The sequence below is a fragment of the Mastigoproctus giganteus genome, chromosome 1 (assembly GCF_048544385.1).
Source record: "Mastigoproctus giganteus isolate SK-2022 chromosome 1, ASM4854438v1, whole genome shotgun sequence".
NCBI classification, from domain to species: Eukaryota; Metazoa; Arthropoda; class Arachnida; order Uropygi; family Thelyphonidae; genus Mastigoproctus; species Mastigoproctus giganteus.
Genome location: NC_143575.1, coordinates 5,501,696 through 5,528,532, shown reverse-complemented (window position 1 = coordinate 5,528,532; position 26,837 = coordinate 5,501,696). Strand labels below are relative to the sequence as shown.

The 26,837-nt window shown below is 38.1% G+C and overlaps 1 protein-coding gene across 2 annotated transcripts in view; it reads right to left on the bottom strand.

Moving 5' to 3' along the window:
• The window catches only part of pea (ATP-dependent RNA helicase pea), a 358,942-nt gene that overhangs the window by 146,754 nt on the left and 185,351 nt on the right, over positions 1-26,837 (bottom strand). For both annotated transcript variants that reach the window (XM_090371271.1, XM_090371265.1), the window contains exon 15: positions 124-318. In XM_090371271.1, coding sequence (XP_090227397.1) covers positions 124-318 — 195 coding nt within the window. The remainder of the gene's footprint in view (positions 1-123; positions 319-26,837) is intronic.

Below are 26,837 nucleotides of genomic sequence, written 5' to 3'. Positions count from 1 at the left end.
TTGCTTTCTTAGCATGCCTAGAACTGAAATATATCACATTTTAAGAAAAAAAAAACAAAACATACTTGCTAAATTATACTGCCCAACTAAACCCACAGCATTTATAAATTATCAAATGCTTACTTCTTGTCCAAGTCGACAGCCAAACTCTTCTGCTACTCGTTTAGCTACAGACATTGCAGCTACTCTCCTTGGTTGGGTGCAGCCAATTTTTCCTCTTGTAGTAAATCCTGCTTCTGCTAAGTACTGTGTAATTTGAGTTGTTTTTCCAGAGCCAGTTTCTCCAATAACAATTAACACCTGGTTTTCAGTCACTGCCTGTTTATAGTAATTACAATTTTTCATCAATACTCATAAAACACATTAAGAATATCATATTTAATAATAGAAAATAACCAATATTAACATCAGAATGAAAACTAGTACTAACATTTTGACATTCAAATGCTGTTTACTTGTGTAAACTTAAGATAAATTAATTCTAACATATTCAAGGGTTATACATAAAATACTTCCCAAGTATCTCTCTCTCTCTCTCTCTCTCTCTCTCTCTCTCTCTCTCTCTCTCTCTCTCTCTCTCTCTCTCTCTCTCTCTCCTTAAGAATGATAAGTTCTGAAATTTTAGGAGGGAGTACAATATTCAGAAAATAACTAACACAGAAACAAATACAAACCTTTTACTGGCCAAATGCTGTTTATTTGTGTAAACTTAAGATGAATCAATTCTAGAATATTCAAGGATTATACAAAAACCATTTCTAGAGTAAATTAATAGAAAAAAATGGCATTAATCTAAGCAAAGGAACAGGATTGGCTGTAATCTTGTGTGAAAAGCATTATGAATCAGTTATGCGAGACATAATTGAATCTTCATAATTAGTCAATTCATTCCAAGTTTATAAATAAAAATTATAATCTATTGGAACCTTAAATAATTTACGCTATAAATGGATTTTCTAATATAATTTCCATATAATTTTTCCCAAAATATTTAATGTTTTGAATTCACTTTGATTTGTTTTCAAGTCCAGAAACAAAAGGAGGAAAGGAAAAGAATAAAAATAGCTCTAAAGTAAAAATAAAAAAAACTCTAAGTAACATAACTGAAAGAAATTAAATACTGATTTAAAATTTAAAGCATATAAGTAACAAATTGAAAGAAAATTCATTGTTAAGATTAATTTGAATAAAATCCTAATTCAACCAATTCAAATTTCCAACAAAATTAGTGAAATTCCCTTGCATGGGACAGTTGAAACCTTGACTTTTCACCAACAAATCTCAAACAGAACTGGCACTCCAGATATACTCTATAAACCAAAGTAATTAAATTCTCATTGGATGGTGGGTTAAGACATTCTGAATACAAACAAAAATTACTTTGGTGATCCTCTCACCAAATGTAAACAGTGGTTGTCTTGAATTACAAAATAGGACAGTCTGTGGGCCTATTAAACTGAATTAAAAAACTAGAGATGAAGCCTATGTTTGAATTAAAGTAAATATCAACAAGCTAAATGGTTTCCAATGAACTGAAATTAATGCACTTGGTTGGCAAGCTACCTGTTTATATTCAGACAATGGAGAGATTTAAATCATAGGGTAGAAAATAATAAATACAGTATTTGTTGGCTTATAAGATGCTGTGCCATGGAAGATGCATGCTAATTTTGGAATGGGAAATTTAAGAAAAAAATTTTTATTGTTAATATAATGTAAATTTAAAAATCAATAAAAATAAAACCCAAAAGCCAATAAAGAAAAGGTATAGGATTATTACTCTTATTATTTTAGTATTATTCAACTTCAGATTCATTACTGACTTGATCATCATTATCCTCAAAATCACCATAATCATCATCACTAATATCACTGCCACTCTCATACAATAAATGATCTTCAGTGCCATCCATTGCATTACTTATACCTGGTAATTACTGAAAAGTGTACTAATGTATAGTAGTTAACTATCCGTTAACTACTATACGTTAACTCTTGATTTTGCTCATGTGCTGTATTGCCACATGAGCAAAATCAGTTTTTGTTGTGTTGACTACATAGTAGTAGCCCAATACAGCAATAACACTGAACAAAATATAATATGTGACTGACACTACATTGTGAGATTGGTATACAACAGTCAATCTTTCTGTTGCTGCTGAGGAACAAATTCAACTCTCCAGATTTTAATTCCAACAAAGCAGTTCTGGGATAAGGGGGGAAAAAAAGATTGAATGATAACTAGATCCATTTAACCATTGTGGCACACATGTGGAAGGAGTTGGAGGCATTATGGACTGGCTTGATATCTGTACCAAATGTTGTTTGATCAAACAACTACCTACAGCTTCATTGAAAAATATATTGGAAGACCCAACATATTCAGGTGGATGTTATTATTATTACTGTTTATATATTTGCTGATACTATTAAAGCAGTTTTAGGCAGGTTGGGAAAACTGTTAGTTTAGTGGGAGGGGAATATAGAATAATACCAGCTACAAGCATATGCAAAATTGATTCTTGCGGCACTTTTACTGCAACATATAGCAGCCTGGAAAGCAAGATGTGGGGAATTAAAGGCTTACTGAGGTACCCATGGGACAAGCATATACAGGTAGTTCCTGACTTTACGAGATAATTTGTTCCTCGAACAAATAAGTAAAGAGGGAATTTTTTTTGCCGTAGACGTAATGTTAAAATCAGAGGTTACATTCTCAACAATGAAATTAGGTCGATACAGTGGACTCTCGATTTTCCAGGATAGATGGAAAAAAACAAATCTCGGATAATCCAAAAATACAGAAGTCCCCGACATACATAAGAGATATGTTCCAGGACTTCTTCGTCGAGTTTTACAAAACTCAGGAATGACTAGTAACATATTGCTACTATATTATTATTGACAAATCTGAATTCCGCGTGATACTTGTTAAGTTTGCCATTTTCATACATCCTTATTAGTTTAATTTTCTGATCCAAATCGATCACTTTCCTTTTGTTGGTAGATTTACTAGTAACGCCGTAAATCTACCAACTTTCTTTTATTCTTTCTTATTCTCTTAGTCGGCACCATGATAATGGTCAGAATGAAATTTTCTGTAAAGAACTTCACAAGGTTTAGGCGAAAACTCACTATTATCACCCCGCAAGAGCTCACATTTTGCTAAAGCACATTTCTGGAGATCACTACCATAAAACAATAAAAACAATTTGCACTTTCCGTGTTATTGGACTATTCTGTTCGTGCATCTAATTATAAACTGGTAGCAAACTCAATCTTATTGTATTTACGATAATACCGATAGCTGGAATTCTGTGTGTTTTTACGTTATTATGGTGAAATGTGTTGTCCCTTCACTGAAATCTTCAGTCATATATATATATAAAAGAACCCCCCATAAATAAATTGTAAGAATCTTCTCTTCTTTCCTATTTTTTTGCTTGTTACTCCATATCTCACTTGTGCAATTTGTGCGTGCAGTGATCGTCATTCTTGATTGCTTATTTTATTTATTTTTTTTTGTTTGTTTTAAATTTTACAATCCTAAAAAAAAAAAAAATCAGTGAAAATAAATTTATGTAAATCCATAGTTGCGTAAGTCAAGGACTTACTGTATCAAAAAATGTTCAGCAACCTACGTAAAAAGATATGGCAATAGATAAAAAACTTACCACGCACTACTCGCGTGTCTAATACGATGCTTCCCTTTATTTTTTGCGATGTTGATTTTAAGTCTATAGCTTTCCTATATATTTTACGATGTTGCATATGTTTTGGTCACCAACATTATAATGGTTCATTAGAGATTTAATGGATGCACGGTTTTCAAACTTTTGAATAATTTCAAATTTTTGTTTAACCGAAAGGGCAACTCTTTTGCATTTACTCATCATTTTCGCGATTTCTAAACAAAAAAAAAATATATATATATTTTTTAGTATAAAAAAAATTGAGTATAAATTTCATACTAAAAATTTTTAATATAAAAAAAATTCCCCATGTATAAGACGCACCTCTTTTCGAAAAATTTCGGGTATAAAAACTGGGTGAGTCTTATACAGTGGTTGTAGATTTTTTTTTTTTACTTGCATTTCCAGCTTTTTCGCGCTTGATGTCTTTGCGCTCATTGTTACCGGTATATTAGGTTACGTTTTGCCACATTCTGCCCAGAAATGGCTCAGAAAAGATTTTCGTACAGTGCATTCAAGTTAAAAGTGATCCAGTTTGCAAAAGTGAATGGAAATCGTGCTGCTGAACGTAAGTTTGGTCCTCCTCCAACTGAGAAAACAATCCGAGACTGGCTACGGGAAGGAGAAACCCTACTGAAAACGCCACAGCAGAAGAAGGCCATGAGAGGCAAGTCAGCAAAACGGCCTGATTTAGAGAGGGAATTGAAGATATGGATTGAGGAGCAAAGGGCAATTGGAATTCCTGTGTCCATAAAGATGGTTCAGCATGAGACAAGAAGAACTGCTGATGAAAAAGAAGTTACTGATTTCAAAGGACACAATTGGTGCTTCAGGTTCATGAAACAGAATGGATTAAGCATGCGTACACGCACCAGACTTGCCCAAAAGATGCCTGAAAGCTATGAGCAGAAGATCCTTGAATTTCATCGTTTTGTTATTCAATGCCGGAAGACACATCAGTTTGAGTTGGGACAAATTGCAAATATGTCCTTTTCTTTTATTTTCTTTTTGCAGTGCAACGGAACACAACAATCAGCACACTAAAACAAACTAAACATTTGTCCTCTTTCTTCTTCTTTTTTTTTTTTTTTTTTTGAGCGGCGGATGTGAAGACAGTGGGGTTGCAAGATAATAGGTACACTAATATCCCAATGACGACTTATAATGCCGCTTGTCACTTATTTACGACTTGCAAAACATCTGTTTATACCTATTCTATTTATTACTTCAATTTGATGTCCCAAGTAAAAGAACTGTTGACAAGAAGGGGGTGAAAACTGTAACTGTGAAGACAAGTGGACTTGAAAAGAGCCATTATACAGTTGTTCTAGCTTGTTGTGACGACGGAACCAAGCTGCCTCCTATGCTGATTTTCAAACGCAAAACAATGCCAAAAGAAGACATTCTTCGAGGAGTGATTGTCCACGTTCATGACAAGGGTTGGATGGATCCGGATGGGATGAAGATCTGGTTTGAGAAAGTTTGGAGCAGGAGACCAGGTGGGCTCTTATGCAAACCTGCCCTATTGGTGCTTGATCAGTTCAGGGCACACATAACAAAAAATACAAAGAAGATTGCTGCAAAGCAAAAAACAAAACTTGCCATCATACCTTGACATCCCAGCTCCAACCACTTGATGTCAGCATTAACAAACCCTTCAAAGCTGCCATGAGAGACGAATGGAACCAATGGATGAAGTCTTCTGGGGACAATTTGACACCAGCAGGAAGAATGAAGGAGTGAAGAAGCCAACTATAGGAGAAGTTTGTACCTGGGTGAAAAGATCCTGGGATAATATCAAGATTGAGATCGTTGTCAAGTTATTTAAGAAGTGTGGCATTTCAAATGCCATAGATGGAACTGAGGACGAGGCAATATATGAAGACAGTGATTCGTCATCAGACACAGATGAGGACAAGCTAATGGATGGGAGTTTTAACAGTGATGAGTTGTATGAATTTTATGATGAATAAAACTTAAGTTCAATAACTTTATGTAATACATCTTTTTTCAAATTTCGGGCCCCAAAATTAAGGTGCGTCTTATACATGGGGAAATACAGTAAATAACGAAACAAAATTTTTCTTTTTGCAGTGCAACGGAACACAACAATCAGCACACTAAAACAAACTAAACATTTGTCCTCTTTCTTCTTCTTTTTTTTTTTTTTTTTTTGAGCGGCGGATGTGAAGACAGTGGGGTTGCAAGATAATAGGTACACTAATATCCCAATGACGACTTATAATGCCGCTTGTCACTTATTTACGACTTGCAAAACATCTGTTTATACCTATTCTATTTATTACTTGAATTTTATGATTTCTGGTTGTTTTTTTTTTTTTTTTTTTTTTTTAAATTTGGAATCTTGAAGCGTCCCGGTTAATCCAATCCCGGTAAATCGAGAGTCTGCTGTAACTAGTTTATGCTTAAACAATGATTGATTTATCCAAAGAAATAAAAATATAGCATGTAAAATCAAGCAAATTATAATAATAAAGAAATTATTTCTGACTTACAAATGTCAAAGAATGTTTATTCTTCATCATCATCAACTAAATGTACACTCGTTGATCACTCGCCGTTGGCCTGTTGTCTCGGCACCCGTTGGTTTGTTGGAGGCACAACAAGTCGTCTTCTTCAGAAATGCGTCGAGAGCTGTTTGTTTCCAAGGTAGTCTTCTCTTTTCTTTATAAATTTCATGATAGCATGCATAAGCATTTTTAAATTAGTAGCAAATTTCCTAATATGCTCTAAATTTGAATCTTGTGAATCGAAAATCTCAATTGCTTTTTCTATGCGGTGAAAAGAGTCGTCAAGCTCCTTGAGAGTGAAGGAACAAACTGGAGTTTCAGCTGTTAAATCTTCTTCTTCTTCCTCAACTTCTTCACATTTTGCTATTTCAAAGAGGTCTTCATTTGTGAGCTCTCCATCATGTGCTCAAAACAGATTAGAGACATCAGTTGAAGAAACGTCAAGCTGCAATTGGTTAGCAATCTACTTCTGTTTCATTTTGTACGATCTCTGCTGGTTCTTGAAATCCTTCAAAATTATCAACGAACTGAGGACAGTTTATTCCAAACACCCTTCAAGTTCTCTGTAATTTTGTTCCAGGTTCATTGTATTATTTTAATTGCATCTGAAATATGGAATTCTTTCCACAATTCTTTAACAGTTGGACCTCCCTTCTTATCAGTTAAATTAATTAGCATGTCAAATGTCTTTCGAAGATAATGCACTTTAAACATTTAAATAATGCTCTGTTTCATTGGCTCCAAAAGTGGTGTCGCATTTGGTGGCAAAAAATTTATTTTGATATTAGGGTGATGATGTTGCAGAAATGGTGGGTGGCCAGGTGCATTATCTAAAATTAGAATCACCTGAAAAGGAATATTTTTATCTTCATAATATTGTTTTACTTCAGGCACAAAGTGATGCGAAAACCAATCTTGGAATAAAGGGATGAAGAGAGAATTCTGAAAATTTATTTATGTTTTTTATATGATTGAAGATTTCAGTGAAGGGGAAACACATTTCACCATATTAACATAAAAATCCACACAATTCCAGCTTCGGTATTTTCGAAAAATGCCATAACACTGAGTTTACTACCCATTTATAATTGATTGCACTAACAGAAAAGCCAAATACACCAGAAAGTGCAAATTGTTTTTATTGTTTTATGGTAATGACCTCCAAAAATGCGTTTTAGAAAAATATCACAAAGGCGTTCAAAACTGATTCTTATACTAAAACATACGATAACAATGAAAGTGTAGTGCATTTTAATGATTTGAATTGGTAACTAATACAATTTTCATTAAAAAAAATCACTTTTTAGAAAGATAAATAGCTTAGTTATATAGTGAAAATTTCAACTTCCGAGGTCTTGGAACAAATAACAAAAAAAAACAATGTGTTATTGGGTTCACATTACAATATTTTCACAATACGATGGTGCCGCTGGAATGGATTAATATCATAAGCGGAGGTTTTTTTTTGGTAGTTGTTGGCGCATAGGCTTCTGTGGCCATAATGCACCTCCCAAGGTTTTTGCAGTACTTTGATCCAAGCCCGAGGCGGGAATCGAACCCGCGACCTTTGGCTTGCTAGGTAGGCACTTTACCCACTCGGCTAGCCCGGTCGGCTATAAGCGGAGGTACACTGTATTGTATAGCTAGGAGAGTGGCTTGAAATGCAATATTTATGAATATTTAACATTAATTTTTTGCAATTAATGTTCACATTTTTGATTTTGTTGATAGTTGAGAGAGAAAAAACTAGTAAACCCAGGAACTCGTAAAGTAGGAACTGCCTGTATATACATGGACTATTTGTTGTTGTTTTGGTTTTTAGGAGCATTAGCAACTAGGGCCATATTGCTCCGGGAATATGTGGTGGTCCTTCCCTGACCTTTCCACATCCTCCGTATTTGGTGGTGACGGGCTCGAACCCCGGTCTAATCAAGAAGCGTGTGCTATATGCACTGCTGCTCCTGCCCACCTGGCTACGGAGGTGCCTAAATGGACTATGTTAAGGTTACTAAGAACATAAGTTACTAACAGATCATAAGCCCAATTCATGTTAGGATTACTAAGAACAAAAGTTACTAACAGAGCATAAGCCCAATTCATGTTAGGATTACTAAGAACATAAGTCATGTCTGGGCTATTAAGAGCGAGCATAAATTAGCTTTTGTAAAAATGGATATCAGATAATTTTACGCATGAGGAAAAACAGATTTTTTTTGGGCCAAAACAGGCAAAAACAAGGAAGTTTTTTAAAAGTAAAGTGTATTTTAATTAAATTTCCCTGAAAACATCAAAATTTTAAATTAAAATACAGCCATAGGAATGTTTACCAATACAGTATGGTTTAAACATTAGCGTAACTAGAATTTTTCTGTCTGCTCGGATTATTTGTTAGATTATGACTGATTTGAGAAAGATATTATTCCAGACTGAATTTCATTGAGAACATCGAAATTTTAAATGAAAATACAGCCATAGGAATGTTTACCAATACAGTATGGTTGAAACATTAGCGTAACTAGAATTTTTCTGTCTGCTCGGATTATTTGCTTATAACATTTGCTTATTTTGCTTATAACAATGGCACTCCTGTTCAGGCTTTGCTGTCAAGAATATTTCCAAAGCTTCACAAGAAAGAGATCTAAACTCAATTTTTTTGTTTTTCAAACTAAGCTGAATATTCTCCAACCCACCATTACTATGAGGAATTATTATGACAAGAATGACTTGGAATAATTTGTTATATTTCATGCTTCGGTGTGCACTTGTCAGTTCCCCAACCAAGGACTACTGTACATCAAGTCTCTTTTCTTTCAAAATAGTGTTTGGCAGGTTCTCATAATGAAATACATAACCGATACTGCTGTTTTTTTTTTTTTTAGTTGTTGGCGCATCGGCTTCTGTGGTTATAATGCACCTCACAAGGTTTTTGTACTACTCTGATCCAAGCCCGAGCCGGGATTCGAACCCGCGACCTTTGGGTTGCAAACAATACTGCAAAATATTGAAATCGAAATTAATCAAAATTCAAATTCATTACCTTCATTTGATTTTGATCATAGAGAAACTTTCTACTCTCACTGAAGACTGAGCCTTCAGGTTTAAGGTTTCTGTTCAACTCAAGAGACAAATACCATTATCCACAGTATTGCCTAAGTTGTTAATATCTTTTTAAATTGTATACATTTAAAAATAAAAGGAACTACCAGGACAGCTGTGTTGAAGCTTATTGTAGCTTCTCATCAGCAGTCTCTATTAGTGAATGTATGCTAAACTGAGAATAATGTACTTTCCCTAAGTGAACAGCCAAGTGCTGAATGGAAGTGATACTTCCATTTAAAAGTATAACACCTGTTAAGTTTGCCTTTAATTCCTAGAATTTGGCCATATTTGTCCTATATAATATTACAAGGTTGCAGGAGTATATCAAAATGGTATTTGATATAAAATTTGTATACATTATCTGCATTCAATTTCGATCGTGGAAGATTTTCTGCTCTGACTGAAGGTATGAAGGGCATTTGAAAAATGTGGCCTGAGTATGAAGGATTTATCTGAGGAGTCTGGCAACATATTCCTTTTCAACATGGTCCCCTTTGGATTCAATATACTTTTGCCACCAATGCTGCATGTTGATTCCAGCTTCAAAGAAAGTGTTCTTTTGGGCCTCCAGGAATGAATACACTGCAGCAATGACGTTGCTGTTGGTGAGAAAATGGATGCCAGCCAAGTATTTTTTTTTCAAATTAGGAAATAGGTGAAAGTTCAATGGTGTTCCATCTGGTGAATATGGGGGATGGTCCAAGATTTCAGAGCCACACTCATACAGCACAGCACAGCCATGGCAATGGCAACGACAGACTTGTGATCAGGAGTGTTGTCCTGGTGGAACAACACCCCCTTTGCTGAGTTTTCCTAGGCATTTGTCTTTGATAATGTCACCTAAATGCCTCAGAAGGGTTGTGTAATGTGCCCCTGTGACTGTCCGGCCTTTCTGAAGTTAATCAACTAGCAACACTCCATCAGCATCCCAAAAAATAGATACCATCACCTTGCCAGCACAAGGAAGTGACTTGGCTTCGTTTGGAGGGGGAGAAGGGATGTGTTTCCCCTTTTGGACTACTCCTTTATCTCTGGCTGAAAGTGGTTGACCAGTGTCTCATTCATGGTCACAAAGCTTCAAAGGAAATATGCTGGATCTACTTGAAAACCATGCAAATGCTCACTAGTCTTGACAACTTGTGCTTTTGATCTCCTGTCAACAATTTTGGGACACATCTTGCTGATATCTTTTTCACAACAAGAACCTCTGTTATTATGTGGTATACACATATTCTGACGAGATGCGCAAGATGCTGTAAATGTACCGAACTACCACTCGTCGATCAGCCATCATCACGTTATGCACACTGTCAACAACTTCTGGAATGATGAATATTGCAGATCTCCCGCAGTGTGGGTCACCTTTCTTCATACACCTATGAGCCAAAACATAATGACCAGTGAGTCGTTATACAAATTGAAGCAATTGCAGGTGAACTACAGCATGTGCGTGAGTTAGGGCACAGTATAAAAAACACCTGATACTGAGCTCCGTTAATCAGTGTTACTCTGGTTCTTCAGATGGGAAAGGCAGCGGGACTTAAGCAAGTTTAACAAAGGCCAAATTGCAATAGCCAGACAACTGGGTCAGAGCATATTGGAAACAGCATGGCTGGTGGGATGCTCACGGTCAGCTATGATTAGTACCTAATGAAAGTGGGCTGAGGATGGTAAACCCACGAATCGCCAGTAAAGTGTCAGACGACCACGGTTCATTGATGCTCGAGGTGAGCAAAGGCTCTTCCAGATGGTACATGGCAACAGAAAGGCAGCTGTGGTGCAACTCGTTGGTAATTGGAATGCCAGTGATGGGAGTAATGTGTCACAACACACAGTACATTGAACCCTGCTGAAAATGGGGGCAGTGTACGCAGATCGCTCCGAGTGCCCATGCTAACCACGGTTCACAGGCGACAGAACCTATAATGGGCAGTGTAAAGTGTGTTAGTTGTCTGACAGCACCAGGGCATTCCCCCATCTCCACATTGTGTACTCTGTTTTTGTGACACAGAACTCTGTGGAGGCCAGAGATTTAAAAAGTGTGTGGGGAGTGGAATGTCGTGTAGTGTTATGTTCTGTTGTTTCTCTGACCACTTAGGTGTTGGGCCCCTATTGGGACCCACCGTTGCCCACACTTTGCCACGAAGGCGCCTCCGTAGCCAGGTGGGCAGGAGCAGCACTGCATAGCACATGCTTCTTGATTAGATCGGAGTTCGAGCCCGTGACCACCAAATACGGAGAATGCGGAAATGTCAGAGAATGACCACCGCATATCCCGGAGCAATATGGCCTTAGTTGCTAATGCTCCTAAAAACCAAAACAAAAAAACTTTGCCACGAGGAGGCAGGTCAGGCACCCAGTAGATTATTTAAGCACTCTGGCAGGTCTAGCCACCTATTTTCCGAGTATTTCAGTGGTAGGGCCTAAAAAAAAAGATGGGGAGGGGGTGAACACTAGAAATTGGAAAGGCCAAAAGAGGTTTACGAGAAAGCAGTTGAATTTTTTTATGCTTATTTGGCTGCATTGCTAGGGGCGTACTCAGTTGGTTTAGTTAAGTGTGGGGAGACTAGAGACTGGGGGAAACAGGTAGAAGGATGGGAACAATAGAGTTGTTGTTGTTTATTAGTTGTTGGCGCATCGGCTTCTGTGGCCATAATGCACAAACAACAGAGTAAGACCCTAAGAGGTCAGTGGAACGAGCCCCACCAGGCAAAGTATGGGAGAGACAGGGAGGGGAGGAGACAGAGACCTGGCTCCTCCCTCCCCTGCCTGGGGATGGGGTTTTAAAGGGAACCAGGTTAGAGTACCCAGTTCAGTTCGCCAAATGGCGTATTGGCAGCAAAGCCGCAGTATGTGATTACAAACGAACTGGATGCAAAAAATTTTGATATCATATACAGTGAAACTTCCCTTTAACGGACAGCCATGGGGAACGAAAATGTGTCCGTTAGAGAGAAGTGTCCGCTAACAAGAAGTCTGAGGGAGAAAAAACAAAAAAAGAAAGAAAAATCGTTACACGTTTAATGTAAAATTAAATTAAAATATATACAGATTTTGAACAATATTTTTGTAAATAATATACAATTACATACACAAGAGATAAAGAAAAATCGTTAAACGTTTAATGTAAAATTAAATAAAATTATATACAGATTTTGCACAATATTTTTGTAAATAATATACATACAATTGTGCTATGCATATTATGACTTTATCTTAAGAAAAATACATACAGTAATCACTTATTTTCTTCTGCACCTTCTTCCGGCTGATAATTTTGTTTTCAATATTTTTTTGGAGTGAAGAAACCATCGAAAGTCCTTCAGTATCTTCTTCAGCGGCGAAAAACATTTTTAAATGATTGATTTGTGTGAGCGCTTCTTCTATTTTCATCGGTGGTTCGTCGTTAATATGTTCTTCGACAGAATGACCTCCTTCCATTTCTTCATCCTCATGAGGAACTTCTTGAAAAATATCGATGATAATGTCGTTGATATCTAGAGCACCATCTTCTGTAGTGAGGTTTGAGTCTATATCTTTGTAGCCAGGGTCACTTGTAGCGGAGGTATCGTACATTATCAATAGATGTTGAAGTTTTTGTTCTTCTTGGTGCTCCACATTGCTGTTCACAACTTCAATTTTTGCGTTTGAGAAGCCAGACTTTACAAAACAGTTCACGACAGTTTGTTTTCTAATTGCGTTTACTGAAAAGGAAATCCATTGAATCGCATCTAGGATGCTGATTTTATTTGCAAGGTCACTCGCACATGTTACATCGTTCATGTTTGCAATGAGATGTCTTAAAACACGTTTTCTGTAGTGAAGTTTAAAATTTTTTATTATCCCTTGATCCAAGGGCTGACACTCTGCAGATGTGTTTGGTGGCAGAAAAATTATTTGAATGTTGGACAATTAAATGTGCGGGTGAGATGCAGCATTATCCATAAAAAGAATAATTTTTCTGTTTTGACGAATCATGTTTTGGTTAAAGTGACTTATCCATTCGCTCATGATATCTCGTGTCATCCACGCTTTTTTATTAGACTTCCAGTCAACATCCAAAAGATTCAACTTTATGCCCTTGAAACAACAAGGATTTTGTGGGTTTCCTATAACAAGAGGTTGTTCAAAGTCTCCCAGCATGTTTGTACACAATAGTACAGTCAAGCATTCCTTAGAAATTTTTCCACCCTGGCACTTTTCGTTTTTTAGACTCATTGTTTTTTCAGGAAGAGCTTTAAAAAAACAACCCTGTTTCGTCACAGTTGTAAATATCCTTAGCTTCAAAACCACAACATAAATCTTCCAATTTGACGGTCCACTCTGTTACAACCACAGTATCAACAGATCCACCTTCACCACTTACGGTTTTCCAAGAAATTTTATGCCGAGTTTTGAACTTGTCTAGCCATCCCACAGAAGCTTTGAACTCATTTACTCCCATAGATTTCGCAACCTCCAAAGCCTTTTCCCTAATAATAGGCCCATTAATGGGAATTTTTTTAGCACGTGCGCGACAAATTTGAAGTCCAACAGTTTTCGGGAATGATTTTTGAACCTGATCATTTACGTGTTGCCAAAAATGTTTGAGCAGTTCATTTTTTTTCTTTAGGATGTCGCTTACCTGCGTCTTCCCGATTTTGAATTTTGCATCGAGATTGCGAACACTATTTTTTTGCCGATCATACGCATTAATGAGTTCGACTTTATCTTTTAAAGTTAAATGTTTACGAGAAGACATTGTGCACTTCACACGACACTGAACAAAACTGAAAACTGAAACTGAAAAGACGAAAGGCCGACCATATTTCCCCCCCCCTGCACACACCGAATTCATCAGAAGTTTTACACGTGCCTTAAAATTCTTGAAAAAGGGTTTAGAACCGCGACGTAAACCTTGATAAAATTCAGAGAATCGGAAATAGAAAATAAACACACGATTGAGGCAATCCGTGGAAGAAACATTCCTAGAAAAAGGGCCGTGAGCTCGCACGCTCTCCGTTATGGGGAGATCAAATTAAGTGCTAATCTAAACGAAACAATGCAGATTGCCTGTCTGCGTCCGTTACAGAGAATGTCCGCTAGACAGAAGCTGCAAACACGTTAAAACCAATGGAGGTGAGTTGGGGAATTTGAAAATGTCCGTTGTAGAGAGATGTCCGTTAACGAGAGGTGTCCGTTAGGAGAAGTTTCACTGTATTTGGATTTCAGGAAATCTTTTGACACTGTTGCGCATGGAAGACTATTGTACAAATTGGAGCAGAATGGTATTAAGGGTAAGTTGCTACAATGGATAAAAGGATGGCTGAGTGGGAGAAGACAGAGGGTGATAATTAATGGGTGCTGCTCTTCGTGGACTAATGTTATTAGTGGAGTCCCACAGGGTTCGGTGTTGGGTCCACTGTTGTTTTGTATATTTATCAATGATATTGATGAAGGTATATCAGGCTTAGTGTCGAAGTTTGCAGATGATACAAAGGTTGGCAAGGTTGACAATAATGGCAGCGTGCTACTGGAACAGGAACTAGATAATTTGGGCAGATGGGCTAAGAAGTGGCAACTGAAGTTTAACCTTGACAAATGCAAAGTACTGCATATGGGTAGAAGTAACCCCAGAGAAATGTACCAACTGTGTGGTACTACACTTAAGGTGGTAGAAAATCAAAAAGACCTGGGAGTAATGTACAGTCAGATATCAAGTTTTCTGAGCAATGCAGACAAGCTGCCAGGGCAGGTCATGGGGTTTTGTCAATGATATATAGGAATTTTGCTAGCAAGGAAAAGGAGGTTGTCCCTCTGTATAAGGCAATGGTCAGGCCAAGCCTTGAGTACTGCATACAGGTCTGGAGGCCTCATTTTAGGAAGGATGTAGATTTGCTTGAGCGTGAACAGAGAAGGGCAACAAGATTGGTGAGGGGAATAAAGGGATCCTCTTACCAAGAGAGGCTTAAGTTCTGCAAATTGCAGTGGCTGGAGACTAGGAACATGCACGGTGATCCAATTGAAGCGTATAAGGCCTTGAATGGATTGAGAATTCTGATGGGATCCTTCCACTTGTTCAGATTACGAACCTAAGGGGGCATAAATTCAAATTAAGAAAAGACAAATGTAGAATAGATGTTCGGAAATTTGCCTTTAGCCAGCGGGTGGTTAATTGCTGGAACAAACTTCCATCTGTCGTTGTGGAAGTTGATAGCTTGAATAAATTTAAGGAGGAACTGGACAGGCATTTGGAGGGAATGGTGTGATTTTTTTTTTTTTTTTTTTTTTTTTTTTTGGCTGATGCTGCATAAGCTCATACACTTGTCTTCATTATGTCTTCATTAGTGATGGTTGTCAGGTTCATGTCTTGTCAAATCTAGTAGTAAGGTCAAACCATCCCGCTCTGGCTGGTATGTTTGCTGGAAGTGAGGAACCCACCAGGAGGGGGAGGGGAGAGACACATTTACTTCATTCATAATCTGCGTTCTCATTCTACTTGCATTCTTAGGATTACATCTGCAACAAGATTTCAGATAGTGAATTGCTTGTCTGTTTTGGAACAAAGAGTGGTTGAACTTAATACAGAAAACTAAGTATTGAAAGCAAAAGTAGAATCGGTGACTGAAGAGAAGAATAATTATAAAGAAATAAATACTTTAACTTATGCCCAAGTAGCAAGGGCCACCAAAGCAGATTCATCACAAACTAAACAAACCAACAATAAGACTAAGGAAATACCAAAGGCAAAAGAAACAAACATAATCATTATAAAGGCTAAGCCTGACTCTATATACAAATCCAGTGAAGCAGTCAGAGATACTGTCATGACAAAATCAAAACTTCATTTGAAAGAAATAAAGGTGAATAACATGAGAAAAATAAAAGATAATGGTGTTTTAATTGAAGTAACAAATAAGTAGGATGTTAAAAAGATTGAAACCAACCCAGAGTTACTAACTGGGACTGCAAACAGAAAAGCCAAGGGGCAGAAACCCCAACATTATTATATTTGACATCCCTGAGCCAACTCTGGAAAGAGATCTTATGTTGGATTTCTACAACAAAAATTTTATCAATATAACAGAACTGGATGAATTTGCCAAAGAATTTCTTCTAAAAAGAGAAACATAAAACAAAAGAAATGGGCAATTCAACGTCATTGTGGAAGTGTCACCCAGAATTTGGAAAAACCTACAAGGACAGCAAAGAGTACGCTGGCTGGACCAGCCATAAATTCAGGGAATTCTTTCCTGTACAGCAGTGCTTTAACTGTCATAAATATGGCCATACTGCCAGAGACTGCAGACAGAATTCCCCTGTTTGTGGCCACTGTGCAGTCACTGGCCATGATTACAAGAACTGCCAAAATAAAAATCAGCAGCCAAAATGTGCTACCTGTAAAGCAGCATGGCTGACTGACTATGCACATAGTATCAGGGATGATAAATGCCCATGTTATAAAAAAACGGTAAAATTTATATAATCTAGGACCAACTATGGGACAGACTGAAAACATAAATGTGACTAGAGCTCTAAATCTTGTCTAATTGAATGCTCAAAGAGCAAGAGCCGTTGTAGATCAGATCAAAACTCAAATTGGAAGAAAATAATATAGATACCTTGGTACTCCAAGAGCCCTACACACATATGGGTAGGGTTCAGGATACCCAAGAGGCTATAAAATAATAGAATACATCTCAGGTGTCCCTTCTACAGCAATAGTAGTTAAAAATACAGACCTTACAGTCACAAAGGTGGGTCACCTCTGCTCCCCAGTGGGAATGTGTATCCATATTACCAGTGCTGTAGGACAGTTTTACATTATTTCACTATATTCCAGACCAGGGGAGGATATAAACCCAACCATTGAATAACTACAAGTAGTCACAAACTTGCTACCTACTGCAAATATCATAGTGTGTGCTGATGTCAACTGCCGGTCAGCCTTATGGCATAGCTGTAAGGAAGACAGAGCAGGCACACACAATGGCCAGATACTTTCAGACTATATAACCATCTCACCCTTTCAAGTGCTAAACCAACCAAATAACCTCCCAACTTTTAGCAGTACCATGTGGGAGAGTGACATTGATGTTACTCTTGCCACCAATTCAATAGCTTATAAAATCACAGACTGGTATGTCCAGCCAGCCTGGACCACATCAGATCACAGAGCCATTTCCTTCAAACTAAACAGGCAATTACAAACAACCCAACACTCCCTGTTGGATATCAAAAGGTATAACCTTAAAAAGGCAAACTGGCAGATTTTTGCAGAACATACAGCAGCTGAGCTGCAAAAACAGGAAAAGGTCTAGATCAGGCAACTGTAGCCTGGATGAGCAAACACTGACTATGACAAACATTTTAACAAAAACGGCAACCCTGTCTATCCCACGGAAAAAACCGAGGAAGCAGACAGTTCCCTGGTGGTGCCCCGAACTGAATATACTCAGAAGTAAGGTACACCAGGCGAGGAGACATTTTCAAAGAGCATCTTGGCCACAAAATGAGGTGGATGCACTGAGAGATTCTTATAGAACTCTCAGGAATCAGTATACAGCCCTCATAAGAGACAAGAAAAGGGAATGCTGCAGGTACTTGGTGGGAACTACTAGAAAAAATAACCCCTGGGGAGTTGTCTACAGAATAGTGACCAACAAGCTGCCAAGAGGAGATGTCTTAGAAACTACTGTCAAACCAGATGGAACCCCAACCCTGTGTTGGGTGGTTTCTGTAAATAACATCCTAGATGGTATCATTCAGACTGAAACTGGGAATCATTCCCCCACCCAACTAAACATAAAAGAACACTGAATATGACAATGCCAATATTGAACCTCTGTTCGCCATATAAGACTTAGAAATAGCACTATCTAAAACCAAAAACAATAAATGCCCAGGTTTTGACCTCTTAGAGGTTGAGATTATCAAAAAATTAGCAGAAATAGCACCGGATAAATTAATAGCACTATATAATAACTGTATGACAAAAGGTATATTCCAAAAATATGGAAACAAGCTGTGTTAAGATTAATTCTCAAAAACCCCCTACTGATCCCAAATCATATAGACCAATAGTGCTACTCCCTGTACTAGGGAAAATATACGAAAGACTAATATACCCTGCTCAATATTACACAGAAGCAAGTTTGCATTCCAACAATCAGTACGGTTTTATGCAGGGCAATTCCACGGAGGATGCCATGCACCACCTACTGACAACAGTTAAAAACACAGAGGAGAAATATATGGCGGCAATCTCCATTGACTTTGCTGGGGCATTTGACTCACTCTGGTGGCCTAGTGTCCTTAGGAGACTTTACCAGGAGACTTCACCAGGCAAATGCCCCACAAAACCTCTATAAGGTAATAAACAGCTACCTTACAGACAGAAGTGTCTCAATACGCACAAGGTTCCAGGAATTGACACACCCTGTGAATAAAGGCTGCCTGCAGCCTTTATTCACAGGTTCAATCCTTGGCCCTTTCTTTGGGAACATTGTTCTGGACAAATTTCTGGCCTTGGATCTGGGCCCTGTGGAAAACCTGGCCTTTGCAGATGACATGATTTTCCTGGTAAAAGGTAACTCACGAGTGGTTGTAGAGCAAAGAGAAAACGCCACCCTCTTGCAGCTGCAGGAGTGGGCACAAATGCACATGCTCAAAATATATCGCCTGAAAAAACAAACAAATACTTCTAAAAGGCAATTTGGACATAAGCAGACGACCAAAAATCAAAATGAACACAAGCACTATAAAAATGGTAACAGAACTAAAATATCTTGGAGTGGTCTTTGATTCAAAATTAACTTTTTACCCCCATTTGATCTACTTGGCGAAGAAAGTGAGAAATTATGCAGGTATGATTGCCAGGATCAGTCGAGCAGACTGGGGGCTCAAAAGAAAGACCCTGGCGGTCATATACCGTGCAATGTTCCTACCTGTTATCACCTATGGAGCCGGTGCATGGTTCATCCGCTCGGCCATAGTAAGAAATAGGAATAAATTAGAATCAATACAAAGGACAATACTACTCACTATTACCAGAGCATGTCGCACAGTAAGCACACCTGCACTACAGTTGCTGGCCGGAACTCTCCCACTTTACCTGGAAGTAGCCAAAAGAGGCTTATATTATAGATTTAAAAAGGGCATGCCCACAGAATTTCTGGGGATAGCCCTTGACACAACCAACACCTTCAATGATGAAAGAAAAAGAATAGCCAAAAAGCTCCATGAGCTATGGGAAACAAAGTGGGAGCAGGAAATCAGAGGTCTGGTTACCAAATGGTTTCTGCCACGGGTGTCAATGGTTAGCCCAGAGCCACCTCAGTGGTATGCCCCTGGACTTTTTACAACATTTATATTGACAGATCATGGCTCCCTAAAGGCGAAACTAACCTCCTTAGGCCTGACCAATGACCCAAGCTGCACCTGTGGCAAAAGTGAAGACGGCACACATTCTATAAGAATGTATAATATATGACATCCCCAGAACAGAGCTAATAGCACAGATTGGTCACCCTTCCCAGGGAAGAAGAACATCTGTTCATCATAGAAGAGCAAAATTACAAAGCTTTTATATCTTTCACACAGAAAGTATTCGAAATGCGCAGAGCAATCCAAAGAATGGCAATTCAGCCCCCCAGCAATTAGACAATAATCAATAGTAAAATTGCCCAAGTTTCCCACCACGCCCAGACGATAACTTAAAAACTGTTAGGACAGCAATATTCTGCACCCTGACAGAAACCTGATATAACAAAACTCCCCAGGACTACCCTGCCATGTGTAGGAACTTAGGGCCCCACACCCAATAAGTAATAACCATGCAGGGGAGGGAGATGTACAGGCAGCCAGGGAAGCAGATTAACTGAAAAATATCAGTAAGCTAGTAGCAAGGGGATCAAATGTAAAATGAAAGAAGAATGAACGAATGAAAATAAAAGATAGAATGAATAGGCTGGGCACTGAGTGAACTAGGAATTATGGTAAAAGGGAATAAATGGCAGTTTTGGTGAAAGAACGCGTGACCTAGCATGAGGAAAAAGAGAGAGAGTGAATGGGAATGAGTGGAAGAGCAAATGTAATTGGCCGAAAGAATACAAAGTTAAAAATAACTTACATTACTTTACATATACAGTAATACCCCGAAGTTACGCGATAGGTGGGTCCGACGAAAATTGCTTAAGTCGAATTCGCGTACAACTTTGCATAGTCGGGGTACAACTTTGCATATAAATACATATATATTTTGTTTAATTGGGACCAAGGACTAACAAAAACACTAGTTTAAAAGAAAAATATTTAATAAAATTGCAGTTATTTATACATATTAATATAAATTATGTATTAAAAAAAAAAATGAGTTACATAAAAATGTTATTTCGATGTCGATGGCTTCATAAAATCGAAAAAATTCGTCTGACGACACAGCGCGTTCTTTTTTTCACGCAGAATTTCTTCGTAGCAAGCTAATAATTTTTTATTCCTTGCTTTGTAGCTATAACGCGTTCTTCATTGAAGTCTATGTTTTCTAAAATTTTTAAGCCCTTTTAAATTGAGCTGAGACCTTCTGTCAAGCTTGCAACTGTCATGTGCTTTTCTGGTGGAACTAGGTCTGAAGTGTCGGATAATTCAGTGAAACTTTGCTCACGCATCTCTATGAGCTCATTCATTGTTTAAAAGAAAAATATTTAATACAATTGCAGATATTTATACAGTTGGTTATACAATTGCAGTTGGATTTACTATGTGAATCCAACAGCTCGTTGATATCGCCACCATTGACTTCCAAATCTAATTGCCAGGCAAGATTAACAACTTCTATCATATGAGCAACATGATCAGTTTCTGGCGTTGTTTTCGCCTCGTTTTTGAAAAAAAATGGACAAAGTTTCTTCCAGACACCATTCAATGTTTTTTTTGTGAATTTTTTCCCAAGATTCTTCAATGATTCTTACAGCATCTAAAACATTGAATTGCTTCCAAAAGTCTTTAACAGATATCTCACTATTTTGTCTCATAGCTTCATTCAGACGTGCAAATGAATGCCTCGTGTAGTAGGCCATGAATGTTTTGATGACTCCCTGGTCCATCGGTTGAAGCAAGCTGGTTGTATTTGGAGGCAAAAACACAACTTTCACATGTCGGTCGAAATTAATTAGGGTGGCAGGAGGGTGACTGGGTGCATTGTTAATAAGAAGGATCAATTTATATGGAATCTGTTTAGACTTGCAATAACGTTCGACTTTGGGTATGAAGTGGTGACCACACCTGTTATGATCACATGCCCATGAACTTCTTGTGTATATCAGGGGTCAAACTGCCCAAGAAAGGAAGAGAATACATTAAGATTTGATGGATCTGTGGAAGACTGCTACACAAATTGGAGCAGTGTGACATTGGAGGCAAATTGCTGCTATGGATAAAGGGGTGGTTGAGGGGGAGAAGACAGAGAGTGGTAATCAATGGACACTGCTCATCGTGGACTGATGTTATTAGTGGAGTCCCTCAGGGCTCAGTGTTGGGTCCATTATTGTTTTCTGTATTTATAAATGATATTGATGATGGTATATCAAGCTTAATGTCCAAGTTTGTAGACGATACAAAGGTTGGCAGGGCTGTCAAGGACACTACTGACACTATGCTGCTGCAACAGGATCTGGAAAGGTTGAGCAGATGGGCTGAGAGGTGGCAAATGAAGTTTAACATTGACAAATGTAAAGTACTACACATGGGAAACAGCAACCCCAGAGCAACGTATCAACTCTGTGGTACTACACTGACAGTGGTAGAGAATGAAAGGGACTTGGGGGTGGTTGTGCAGGCAGATATGAAGTTCTCTGAGCAGTGCAGACGGGCTGCAAGAGTAGCTCATGGAGTATTGTCAATGATAAACAGGAATTTTTCCAGCAGGGATAAGGAGGTGATTATTCCATTGTATAAGGCAATGGTCAGGCCACACCTAGAGTACTGTATACAGGTCTGGAGGCCTCATTTCAAGAAGGATGTAGAGCTGCTGGAACGAGTACAGAGAAGGGCAACAAGATTAGTGAATGGAACAAAGGGGTGCTCTTACGAAGAAAGGCTTAAGTTTTGCAAATTACAGTGTCTGGAGACTAGACACCAGCGAGGTGATCTGATAGAGGTGTATAAAGCCTTGAATGGTTTAAGCATGCTCAATGCTGATGGGATTCTTCCTCTAGCTCAGAAAAATCACCTGAGAGGGCATAAATTCAAATTGAGGAAAGACAGATGTAGGATAGACGTGCGGAAATTTGCCTTTAGCCAGCGGGTGGTTGGTTGGTGGAACAGACTTCCATCCCTTGTGGTGGTGGTTGATAGCCTAAATAAGTTTAAGGCTCAGCTGGACAGGTATTTTGAACGAACAGAGGGGTGAAGTGGAAGTGGGGTTTTTTTTTTTTTTTTTGGCTGATGCTGCATAAGCTTGCTTTCTTGCATCAAATGCCTCTACTAATGCTAATGCTAATGCTAAAAAGTTGAGATGGGAATCCACAGATAAGGGAAAGCAGATATATGCTACAATTCCACAGGTGTCAACCATAAATCTTAAGATCTGTTCATGGCAACAATTTGGCTACCATGGAACTGTATTGGCTACTGGGCATGGTCCTGCCTTTAGACTCAGTTTGTTTAGCTTAAGTGGTGGCAGTAGCACATACAACTGCAGACTGGAGGAGCCTCCATGTACTACTGCACTGTCTACAATACACTGATTTATGATTTAGAGTGGAGATAGAGACTTGGTCTCTGAATGAAAATAATCTTACTATCCTATTTACAGATCACACATTTTATTTTCTTTAACAAGCTTGTGCTTGATTTGTTTAGAACTATTTTATTAAGAGAACATGTTAGATAGTAGTAACCCATCTCACTGTCAGCAGAGGCGGTAACTCTGTTGACTGGGTAAGGTCTTGTCTCACCCTTTTCATGGAGGCTGAGAGTTTTTTTTTTTGCTTGTTAGTGAATGAAAATGATAATGTGGAACATCAAGCATTTTCCCCTACAACTATATTATAGTGCTATTCCTGGAAGATCCTTGTAATTTTTCAGCACATGACAGTTGGAGACTGAGGTAAGGGGAAATAATTTTCTTTCTAATTTAAAAGAAGTCACCTAAGAAATTCTGTTTAAGGACGATAGCTTTAAGAGATTCCAACTCAGGCTATGAACAGCCTTTTACTTGAGCAACAGATTAATTTTTCTTGTGTTTATACCACCATGAGAATGAACTCAAGGTTACTAATAAGATGCAGTCTATATTAGGAGTAAAGGGTTATGGGTTGATTAGAATACATTGATTTTTAGATTAACTTTAATTTTAACAAAAAGTAATCATATAAATATATAACGAAATAATGCATAGAATCAATTCTGATCTCATTTTGATCTCAGTCTACAATATAAATATAATACACTCGATTCCGGTTATTTGGGACACATCGGGATTAATGCATTTTGGCCTGATTAAGCGGCTGTCTCAATTATCCGAAGTTTCACGTAAACAGTTAAAAATACAATGGACCCTAGCTTTACAATTGGTTTACTGTACAATCAAATCACGTTATGATGGACTCACCATAGTAAAGTACCGTTCACTATATGATGTGTAGTAATCGCCGGTCATTGAGGCGCCTCCGTAGCCAGGTGGGAAGGAGCAGCAGTGCGTAGCACACGCTTCTTGATTAGACCGGGGTTCGAGCCCGTCACCACCAAATATGGAGGATGCGGAAAGGTCAGGGAATGACCACCACGTATCCTGGAGCAATATGGCCTTAGTTGCTAATGCTCCTAAAAACCAAATAACAAACAAACCGGTCATTGTGATCATGTTTGTGAATTGAATTTTAATTCTATTAAACAGCGATTCTAATTAGTGAAAATAGGAGGAATATTATCCACAGCACAAATTTACCCTTTATTACCTTACCAATTAAAAAATTAAATGATATGTGATAATCGGAATAATTAATATGTACTATGTACATACTAACTAGTTGACATTTCTGTTCACTAACATTTGTGAATGGGGGTTAAAATTTACAACAGTAAAAAGGTAAGCAACAAATTGCAAGTAACACGATACGTGCAAGTGAGAACGGAGTAACAAGTTATGAAGCTTTAAAAATAGGAATGAAGAGAAGATTCTGAAAATTAATTTTTTTATATGATTGAAGATTTCATGGAAGTGTAAACACATTTCATCATAATAACCCACAGAATTCCAGCTGTCGGTATTATCGCAAATTCATTAAGATCGAGTTTACTATCCGTTTATGATAGATTTCATTAACAGAAAAGCCCAATAAACAGGCGACTGCTAATTGTTTTATGGTTGTGACCTCCAGAAATACAACTGAACCACATAGTATGGTCAGAGACAATCATAGGGTAATCTCCAGTGCTGCGGTCTCCTGCCCCAATTAAAGGGCATGTGGTCCCAATTAAGCGAAGTAAACCCTGGCTATTTTCTCGATTGGATTCTGTTTTTTAAGATTTTCCCCAAATAAACGGCTGCCCTGATTAACCGGTGGACCAAATAACCAGAATCCACTGTATCTGCATTCATCTCATTTTCCCCTACTTCACTAATTCCCCCACTTCTAAAATATACTGTGTATGCTGGTGACTTTGAGTTTATTCTCGTGATGGTAGGACTATAGTTTACTTGTACATAAATGTTAGAACTGGTAATATTATAACTCTTAAGATGCTGAGAACAGAAAGGTGCAGTAAGCATCTTTGATGACAATGATGGGAGTATATAGGGGAAGATGTCAAAGTTTACTGATAATTTAAAGCTTGAGAGAATGGCTAAGCCTCTTCAAAATGACTTTTACAGGTTACAAATATGGTAACTGGTACAAACTGTTTGCCATTCTGAAAAATGACAAATGAGGTCTCCTGGAGAACAAATATTCAGGACTAACCTACAGACCATTGAGTGGGGGGGGAAGAAGGTGGTTAGAATAAGAAGACTTAGGGACAACTTTTCTATTTAGAGTAAACAAGCAGCCAGGAATACACATGATGTCCTTTCGAATTGCATTCAGGTCTGGAATACAACAATACTTCAAGAAGAGTCCAATTTTATATAAAAAAAATATCAGGGTCACCTGATCTTTGCCAAGGGTTCTTAAATCTATCATTATATCAAATTTCTCTGTCCATCCTATTCCTACAGTGTCTATTGTATCCAATAATGCATTACTTACTTGTGCAAGTAATAATGGTATGTTACCTTTTTATTTGAAATTGCTTTTATTATTGTGGTTTATTGGTACAAGGACCACAAAGGCCATATTGGATTACTTCTGATAAACTGTGTCTGCAATTCTGCCCAGACATGATAGGAGGGAGTATATGATGAGAGCCTTGTCGATCAATTCGGCCCTGGAAAGATTGTGCAAGGCTCAAGAGGTAGAATTTTTTTCAGCCTGGAATGTACTTGTTAACAGGAGAGATTGCTTCTACAGGGATGGGATACACTTAAATAGAAAGGGTGCAAGAATATTTGCTGATGCTATCGAGGCAGTGTTAGGTGGGTCGGAAAACTGCTAGCTTGGGGGGAGACAAAGACTAATGGATTAACAGTAGCCACTGGCAGAGGTGAAAGAGATTCTTGCACTGCTTCTATTGGAATGAGCAGAAGCCTGAAAAACAAGATGCAGGATATTTCAGAGACTGCTGGAAGTCATTGCGGTACAAGTAAACACATGGGTTGTGTTAGGGTAGCTAAGAATAGAAACAGGTGCATGTATACTTCCGTGTACACCAATGCTAGGAGTTTAGTAAATAAATTTGATGAATTTGAGGTATTGCTCAAAACATCGAAGGCAGATATTGTTGGGATATCAGAGACGTGGTGTCACACAGATATAAGGAATGCAGAACTGGAATTTGGGGCGTACAATATGTATAGAAAGGATAGACAGGACAGGAGGGGAGGAGGGGTTATGCTATTAGTTAAAAAACACATAAAATCCAAGGAAGTGAAGCCGGTCGACATTGATGGACAGGGCAGTGTCGAGTCAGTTTGGTGTGACATAAGCATAGGTAAATCAAAATTTAGAGTAGGAGTGTGCTATAGGCCTAATGACTCTGATGAGTATAATAAGATACTGTACAGGGAAATAGAATGGGCCAGTAAATCAGAGTCTTATAATGGGGGATTTTAATTTCCCAGATATTGACTGGAATTTGTGGGTTGGTCACTCACATACACACTAGCAAGGCTTTTGTGGATTTATTGGATGATTGTTTTCTACACCAGCATGTTTGGGAGGCAACTAGAGGGAGTAATACTCTTGATCTGATTATCAGTAGTGATTCTTCATGCATTAGGAATCTGCAGATAAAGGAACCACTGGGTGGCAGTGATCACAGTGTGCTGAAGTGGGATTTACTCAAGGAGGTAACTACCATCAGAGGTAAAGGGAAGGGTTTTTGCTTTCGTAAAGGCGACTATGATGGTCTGAGACAGTATTTAAATTCTATACAGTGG